The sequence below is a fragment of the Labrus mixtus genome, chromosome 20, assembly GCF_963584025.1.
Source record: "Labrus mixtus chromosome 20, fLabMix1.1, whole genome shotgun sequence".
Taxonomy (NCBI): domain Eukaryota; kingdom Metazoa; phylum Chordata; class Actinopteri; order Labriformes; family Labridae; genus Labrus; species Labrus mixtus.
In genome coordinates, this window is record NC_083631.1 from 11,435,516 (window position 1) to 11,445,016 (window position 9,501).

The 9,501-nt window shown below is 43.6% G+C and overlaps 1 protein-coding gene across 7 annotated transcripts in view; it reads right to left on the bottom strand.

The window, feature by feature from the left end:
• Positions 1-45: 45 nt before the first annotated feature.
• Positions 46-9,501, bottom strand: part of caskin1 (CASK interacting protein 1) — a 95,612-nt gene continuing 86,156 nt past the window's right edge. For all 7 annotated transcript variants that reach the window (XM_061065369.1, XM_061065367.1, XM_061065372.1 and 4 more), the window contains 5 exons: positions 8,682-9,501; positions 8,159-8,464; positions 7,056-7,716; positions 5,721-6,228; positions 46-4,458 (listed from right to left, as the gene is read on the bottom strand). The exon at positions 8,682-9,501 is cut by the window's right edge and continues 397 nt beyond it. In XM_061065369.1, coding sequence (XP_060921352.1) covers positions 4,362-4,458; positions 5,721-6,228; positions 7,056-7,716; positions 8,159-8,464; positions 8,682-9,501 — 2,392 coding nt within the window. In that variant the 3' untranslated portion in view covers positions 46-4,361. The remainder of the gene's footprint in view (positions 4,459-5,720; positions 6,229-7,055; positions 7,717-8,158; positions 8,465-8,681) is intronic.

Sequence of the window (9,501 nt, forward strand, 5' to 3'; positions counted from 1 at the left end):
AAGACAAGGTTCACATCACCACACTAAAGGAAGCTGAAGACGGTACAGTTTGTATAGAACATTTATTTATTCAGAGCAGATCGCCATAAGATGCAGTCACTGCAAGCACACCAATGTCCAGTCACTACAACACATACTCTCACACACACACACACACACACACACACACACACACTCTCACACACAGGTTTCATACTGTTGATAGCAGAGCAACAAATAACACACGCTGCCTCTCTCAAGCATTCGCATACAGTCACTGCAGAGCGGAGGAGACACCAGTTCGGTATCTGTCAGATAAGCACAGGCGGAAAATCAAAGAAAAACAGCTTGGCTTTTTCTTTTGTTAAGAAACAAAAAAAGGAACAGTACTTTGCTCCACATTTTTTGACCATCTGTGTTTTTTCCCCCACCATCTGTGGTATTTCACCTTTGTAGCTAGACCCCATCCCAACACGCCAAAAACACACTTTAAAGTAATGGCTTCAACATGATGGATGACCAAAAAGAGACCAAAGAACAGGGAAGGTGGGTGTGCTGAAGGACATTCAGGTATGTCTGTATTAAAGGATCTAATGAGATCTATAACTGTATCTTTACAGTCTGATCAGGGCAAAGTTGTCATGGAAATCACTTGACCATGCATTCAGGCTGAATTATACACAAGAACACTCGAGTCAACATGAATGTCAGGTTGGAATACTAGAGACATTTGCTGGGTTCTCAACACTTGAACTCTGACCTCTCATATTAGCTAGGGCTTCAAATTTACATTTATTACCCTTACTGTCAAGTGTTTCTTACTTCATCCACAGTGACATTTTAAAAATGGGCTTATTGGTTTTCTTGTAGAGTGTAAGATGTAAATATTGATACCACTGATGTAAGCATGCTATGTAAAAAAATGCTGCTAGATGATGATGGCAAAGCTAAGGACAAGTCTGAAGAAAATAAACAGCTTAATTGGCTTTTTCCAGAGGTAAAAAAAAAAGTAAATGTATTTAGAATCTGGTAATTGTACAAACAAACAAACAATGTAAAACATTGTCAGACTATGATCTATCTTCCAATTCAACTCTGCAGAAAAAGAAAGCAAATATTTTATGTAGTTTAGAAAAAACACTGGAAACATAAACACAATTAACGTAGCTTTGACTAATTGTATACTGTCATTTTCTGAGCTAGCTTGAACATTTCCCCCTTATTTCCAGGCTATGCTCAGCTAAGCTAAGTAAACCAGTTGCCAGTAGTAGCTTCATTTAAACTCTGTCAACGTGATTATATGGTGACAATCCTTCCATCAAACTCTACAAGAAAGCAAAGGGATTTTTGAAAAATCATTTGGTTGAACTTCCTTCAATATTTGGACACAATTCCAATGAATGTGTCCGAATATTGAGACCCAGATGTTGTCTGTTCCTGCAAACATGTGAAATGTGAAATGCTCAAATGTGACTGAATAAGTGAATAACAAACATCAAGATGTCACGTGGTTTTCTTGGGTTTGGTTAAAGTCTGAATATTTTTTGCTTCAAGTGTTGGGGGGGGGGGGGGGGGGGGGGGGCATACTTTTTTTAACGATTACATATCCATTAAGTAAGCAAAACAGAACAAGAGAGAGATCCCCATTTTTTTTTCCTACATACCCATCTACTGTATTGGAATCTGACCAAAATCAAAAAGCAAGGCACATGTTTCAAATAAAAAAAAAAAAAACAGAGCATTGCATTTAAAATAATACAAAAATAATAAAACAGAACAACAAAGATTCACTTTTATTTTACACATCGCCACACCTGAACACATGTACATGGAAAAAAAAACACTTACAAAAAAACACTTCCTGCAAATATCCCAACATGGTATCCTACAATGACTCATCAGCGTGGACCACTGAAGCATGGAGAAGCAGATTTATTCAACACTCAGATTAGATCTGTTTACTTTGAAAAATAGTCTTCAGGAGGACATACACATCATAAATACACTTCTTTTTTTTTGTTGCAAATATCCATATATATATAATCTCTATGTGATCATAATTCCAATACCAGAACTATTCTCTGAATTCTTTTTCCATTTATATAAGTAGGCTGGCTGCTTAAGGGCTTCTGAAACATTGACTTTCTGAAAATGGAATATGTAGGATATATCACACCTTGCTGCAGGTTCTGGTTGATTTGAGGAACTTAAACAAACCATCCAGTGTCACATATCTCTTCTACGCCTATCATCCAATCACATTTTCCTTATATCCTAAGAAAGAGCTTTACATGGCAACACACTGTGCAGTTGCCATGGTAATACCAGTGAAGGTGATGATGTAGATTGTCATGGCAACAAGGGGTGGGTGTTATGGAGAGTGTGGGAATAGAGCAGTTGTCCACTGAGGTGTCAGGAATGTTTTTTAGTGCTTTTATAATTTAATAAAAAATTAATTGTTTTCTTTTCATAATCTGGCAAAATCAATAAATAAAGGACTACCAGGCATGGACTTACATAAGATTTTAAAGGAAAAACATCTCCTATAAAGAAGGAATGCAGTAATATTTGGGCAGATACCAACCTCTTTAGCTTAGAATGTTTCTGTTAAATTCAGTGCTTCAACATGTGAGGCGGGCTGCTCACAAGCGGAGAATTTACCTCCGTAGAAACCAGAAATGTAAAGGCTCTTCTGGTCCAAAATGTGTGAAGTGAGAAATATCTTAAAGCTTGGGTAGGCAACTTTTAGAGACCAGCAACAGTTAGCTCGTTTTTGACAGTATCCAGCTGGAAAAAAAAAAAATCCCCAAACACATGACCATGCACTACCTTGCTTGTGTTGCGGGAACAATCCATGAGAGAGCTAGTTTTGGCTTGTGGAAGACGTTGCTACTGCTCAAGAGTGTCAGGCAGAGAGCAGGAAGGTAGGCAGGCAGTTATGCACACAGGCTTTTCAAACAAATTGCCTACCCTAGCTTTTAGCTTGTCGTGAGATTCTAATGAATAAAAACAAATGAAGGTGGAAAAAAAGTATATTTTTTTCTATTTAGGGCAAAGCACTTAACCACCTTGAATATAAATCCTGAATTTAATCAGATTATTTTACTGTCTCAAATCACGTCTCGGGGGATTCTTACATTTTAAACAATTGAATAACTTGAAATTGAACCAAGCTATTGTTTTACCAAGCAGTTTAATCCCAGATAATGAACAATTCCTTTGCTTCTACCTTGCATTGCTGAAAACTGACACTCCATTTAACGGCTTCCTGATATAGGTCTTTAAAACTTTCCAAAACTTTTAGATACAACACCTAACATCTGCTTTCAGACAACCTACTGTAGCCTTGCTTCACTTTTCTCCCTCAGCCTTCCTCTCCTGTTGAACTTATACTGTGCAGGCTCCCATGTGCAAGGTGACTCCATGGGTCATTGTGCTTCTTCTTTGTGAGCATCTGTGTGTGTTTTATGCAGCAGAGTGAATGGAAGCAGCCCGGGCAGGAAAAAAATGAGCCTGAAATTCCAATAATTCACAAGCTCAAACGCACACATTTGTCTCTCTCTCTCTCACACACACGCACACACACACACACACACACACACACACACACACACACACACACACACACACACACACACACAAACTCAGGAGTTAAATAGTCTCGTTTTGGTCACAGATAAAAATCTTTCCACCAATTCATTTACATCATCACAACACCAGAGGTCACCATTCCACACAGAACCAAGACATCAAACCAAAGAGCTAGAGATTCATATTTATCGGTATATTATATAGAACTGTGCTAATGCAGGACTTTTTCAGTAGATATAAACTCTCCATGCTTAGAATGTACACATACCATACTATGATTCATCACACAGTTGGTTTTTCAATCAGTATTAGTTAAGATTAATTGTTTGTCACAATAGCTTCAAGAGTGTATGTGGCATTCTAAAAAGACCCACGTTTTGATTGCAGTCTCTTCCATTTTGTTGCATTTCTTCATCGCTCCTTCTTGTGATTATTTTTTAAATTCTCTCTTCACATCAGTCATTTTGGTCCTTTTCCCCCACTCTCTCTCTATCAGTGTCTCTCTCTTTGTCTTGTCTTCATTCTTGCACTCTTTCTGAGACAAGTCAGTCCAGGCCTGTGGCGCCATGCCATCACCATTTTTATAATCAGCGGCAATAGATGAGAGCAAGACGAGGTTTTAAAAGCAGCAACGAATGAAAACCAGGAGGACAAGTGCAACAGAGAGCGAGGAATGAAGAGATGAGAGATAGAGAGAGAGAGAGAGAGAGAGAGGCGTGTTGCCCTCTTGTGCCATCTGAGTCACTCCTAAAGCAGTGTTGCCATGGAGACGGGCTGACTGGTTCCTATGGTTACTCCAACATGGCGTCCAGCTGGTCAGCCAGGTCATCGAACATGCTGCCAATGTCGTCGAGGATGCTAACTGTGGTTTTCTGCTCATCCACAGAGCTATGTACACAGACACAGACAAAACACATATAAGATCACAACATTAAACCAGCTGAAGGGTTTGTTAAGTAGATAAACAGTCCAAAGTTTTTGTGAAGAAATTGCTTGTATCTATTGCTTCATGTGAGTTCATAGTGCCGTATTACCCTCCGAGAACATTACGCTGTCAGAATGCAGGCCTTCTCGTGTTACCTACTGTCTCTAAACGTACCATGGGAGGTAGAGCCTTCGGTTATCAGGCCCCTCTCCTTTGGAATCATCTACCAGTCAGTTCACAGGAGGCAGACCCACTCTTCACTTTTAAGAAGGGACTTGGTAAATGGTAAATGGACTTGAGCTTGTATAGCGCTTTTCTAGTCCTCTGACTGCTCAAAGCGCTTTTACACCGCATGTCACACCTACACATTCACACACTGATGGCAGAGGCTGCTATGTAAAGCGCCCATCAGAAGTAACTAATCCATTCATACACACACACACACGCTACCAACAAAGCAGCGGGAGTAATTGGGGGTCAAGTGTCTTGCCCAAGGACATATCGTACATGTTGCTGCAGGAGCTGGTGATTGAACCCCAAACCTTCCGGGTAAGAGACGACCGACTCTACCAACTGAGCCACTTAAAACGTTCCTTTTTGATAAAGCTTATAGTAAGAGCTGGCACAGTTATGGATCAGCTCCTAGTTATGCTGCTATAGGCTTCGACTACCAGGGGAACTCGCACCTTGAGCTCCTCTCTCTCTCTCTCTCTCTCTCTGTCTGTGCATTCACACCACATAACTGCATTTCGCTATCTGTACATCTTAGTTACTAACCACATATTTTCCTGGGAGCTCCTGAGCTCTCATGTCTTGTAGGTTCCTCAGGATTGTGGTGAGGAACCCCCCCCCCCACCTCTTTTTGTCCCTTTCCTTCTTCCTGCATCTTATCCCATCTCCCTTTTAGCATTTCTACTGTGTGCACATTAGCATTATACAGTTAGTAAATGTAGAGTAAATGTATTTGACTTTCTCAGTATATATTAAACAGACTGTTCAGGGGACATAAGAGAAATGTTAAACTTCTGTCAGCAGGAAAGAGTAAGCCGACTATTTATAGCAGAGGGATGTTATACCAATCTTGAAACAGTTAACCTTAACACCCGTTTACCAGCATGAAGCCTTGGTGTATGTTTGAGCATACAAGACTTTTAATATGTGTGTGTGTGTGTGTGTGTGTGTGTGTGTGTGTGTGTGTGTGTGTGTGTGTGTGTGTGTTTCTTACTCCTCTTGATGCAGTATCTTTTCCTCCACGGCCTGCAGAGCGGCAGCCAGCGACGCGCTCGTCTCCTCCAGCTTCTGATGCACCAACGAACCCACACCGAAATCCGGTGTTGTAGGCGCCGGCACAGTGACCCCACCACCCGTCATCCCGCTGTCCACCGACACACCCCCAATGGAGGAGCGGGGAGGCTTGACAGGGGGCGGGGTCGGGCTGGGAGTGGCAGGAGTCTGGGGCGTCTGTGGTGTAGTTGGGGTCTGCGGGGTGTGGGGACTCTGGGGAGACGGGCTCAGCGGTTTTGCATTAGGCAGACTTGGGATGTTGGAAGGTGGAAAACAGGGGGGTGAGCTGGTCTGTCTGGCCACTATAGAGTGCTTCATAGGGGCTGTGGCAGGGGCCGGGGTTGGCGAAGAGGGGCTGGTCATGGAGTGGATTAGCTTGGCCGGTTTGGGTGCCATCGGCGGAGGATTGGGTTTGGGAGAGACAGGCGGAGGAATCTTCTTTCCTTCCACTGCAGAAAGGAAGAAGAGAGAAAAAAGATTACGTTTATTACAACGCTCATTTTCCTGCTACTACTGCATTGGAGCTATAAAAACAAAAGAGATCAGGCTGACAAAATACAAGTTGTTTTAGGGTCTTCTACATAAAAATTTAAAATTGTTCTCCCCGTCTAAAAAAACACTTAGAAGTCAGGCTTGATTATTTGTAAGGAAAAAGGCAGACCTGCTTGTTGTACCCACCAAAAGTAGTATGGGAGGTAGAACCCCAGTTAGGGTCCAGAAAGCAGACAACCTTTTTAAGAGCAGGCTTAAAACTTTCCTTTTGATCATGCTCATGTTGGTTTAGACATGATACAACTAGCTCCTGTCACCACCTCTCTTCTCGTCTCTAAGTATTCATGATTCCTTCATGTATGTTACTAATATTACATCTTCCCCCGCAGTTTTTATGTTCATGTCTAGTGCGTTCCAGGGAATCTTTATTTCAGATCCACTGCTGCTGTTGAACTGCTCGACTCCCGCTGCTTTTATAATTATAATCAGTCATACCTTCATTATCACTATTTTAGTTGTTAGTGCTAACAGCAGTCATTTCTGTTTTTGTTGTGAGTACATCTATGTCTGCTTATCCGTCAATCTATTTCTCCCGTGGTTTAACCTAAACCCAACTTACTTTCTATAACTGACATGATTTGTACAATCATCTCTATTTTTGTCCCTTCAATTTGGGCTCTGTCATATACCTATAAAAGATATTTATTTCACTAAGAAATATCATATAAGTCCCCGATCCTCAACCTTACCTGACACAATAACAGTCAATCATACAGGTCAGTACCTGGGCTTCCAGGTGTCCCAGGGCCAGGCAAGGGAACCCTCTTGTTGGCGACAGGCTGTGGGGGGGTCTGTGGGCCTCCCTGTCTCTTTATTTGGGCCATGACAGGCTTTGGAGACACTGGAGGCTTCGGTTTTCTCACTGGGGCTGCTTCATTGCCGACTGGAGCTCCTTGATCTGCACTGTTCCTGCGAGGAACAGCAGTCACTTGTGGTTGAGGTTGCGGTTGATGTTGGGGTTGAGGTTGAGGTTGAGGTTGAGGTTGGGGTTGAGGTTGAGGCTGAGGTTGAGGTTGAGGCTGAGGCTGAGGCTGCGGCTGCTCAGTCACTCCAACATCAGACACGGGCCGGCGTTTCACTGTGCCTGTGCCATTCTGGTAGGACACTGGCTGCGTCGTGTTTGGCTGCCCAGACCCTACAGGCTCTCCGTTAGCCGCAGCCATGTCAGCAAAGCCTTCCGGCTCCTTGTCCCGGCTCTTTGGCCGTCGTTTCACGGTGGACGACTCCTGGAGAGTGAAGTCCGACCCATTGGGGTGGGGTGTGGAGCTGCGAGGTCGTCTCTTTAAGGTAGTTGTGGGTTCAACCCTGGAGACGTCCTCCTGCGGGTATCCTCCGTCTCCTTGGGGACCCTCGTCGTCCCCCTGCAGACAAACACAAAATACACACTAACGGAAAATTCATACATTCGTGACAAGAGATAATTTTTGCACAAACATTCAAACAACAAATATAGATGAATAAGACATATAAAGCTTAGAGAATATAAAGCTTGACTGTGGATTTGTAATACATAAAAGCACAATTGATTTTAGCACATAACATTACATAGATAAATAGTGCAGATACCACAGATAGATATATAGATAGATAGATAGATAGATAGAAAGATAGATAGATAGATAGATAGATAGAAAGATAGATAGATAGATTGATAGATTGATAGATTGATAGATAGATAGATAGATAGATAGACAGATAGATAGATAGATAGACAGATAGATAGATAGATAGATAGATAGATAGATAGATAGATAGATAGATAGATAGATAGATATATAGATAGAAAGATAGATAGATAGATAGACAAACATTTATATAGATAGCTACCTGTCCTTCTCCTTCTCCTCGACCCTGGCGGCGAATGGTCAAGCTTCCCTCATCTGCAAACGGAAGGTTCTCTGATGAACTCCCGCTGCCACCCGAGCTTGGGTGTGGGGAGGACGGGGGGTTAGGTGAAGGGGAATTCACCAGGACAGGGGAGGGTTCAGGCTGGGGTGTTGGTGAAGGTAAAGCAGTCAGAGTTGGCTGGTCACGCCTGGCAGCTGCGACAAGCTCACTGACAGGACCACTAATAGTCCGTCGTCTGTTCACCACTTCACCGTCCAGACCAATGGCATCACGTGTTTTCCCCACCTGGTAAAACACAACCATGCAATTGGTTGATCATGCTCGAGCTTGTTGTATAATTGTATAGTTGTATAGTTGTATAATAACTATTTGAATTGCCCCCCGGGGGACAAATAAAGTTTTTTGAATTGAATTGAATAATTTAAGTTGTAGGGAAGAATGTATTATAATTACAAAAATGCATTGCACATATAAAGTATATAAGGACAATATTTTATATTACCTGCAGGAAATTCTTCTGCAATGCCATGCCTTTGGCTCCACCCCCTATAGAAGACATCTCCAACATGGCAGCGATGCTCCTTACGCTACCTACACTGCTGGTCTCTACAATCCCAGTCTCCACAGACACCCCCAGATCGCTGGCCCTCCGCTGTTGGTTGTAAGGCACGTCCAGCATCCCTCCTGTGGTGGTGAGCGTGTTCTGTTGTGCGTTGGCCTCCGTCAGGTTGGAGTTAGAGCCTGTAATGGCGGAGCTAGAGCGCTTGGGCGGAGGTGGGGGCGGACCTTTTTTCTTCTGACGCAGAGCTGTGTGGTTGCGGCTGACAGCTTTTTCCTGGTTGCGAACAGAGTGGCTGCGGCTAACACGATGGGTCACTGTTGCATATTTGACCCCTACCCCTCTGAAGACCGCAGAGCCCTGGCCTCCCCTAACTTCCACCCCTGCTTCTACACCTTCACCTGCCCGCTCGTCACACTCACCATCTGAGACAGCGTACCTGGTGAGGCTGTGGGTTTGTTTCTTCTGGAGCGCTGAAGACTCTGCTTCTTCTCCCTTAGCCAGCTCAGCCTCTGGGGGGAGGCAGAGGAGTGGGACCTGGGGTTGTTGATTCTCCCCTACCTCCATGACCTGTGTCTGTTGCTGAGGAGGTGTCTGTTGCTGCAGCTGGACTGGAGGCTGCTGTGGTTGCTGGGGCTGAGGCTGTGGACATGGAGGTCCGCGCTGAGTTGGAGACTGAGGGGGTTGGGAGCGCGGCGACTGAGGTCTCTCACCCTGGTTGTACTGGGTGGACGGCCTGTGTTTGGCCTGCGGGGAAGCTGTG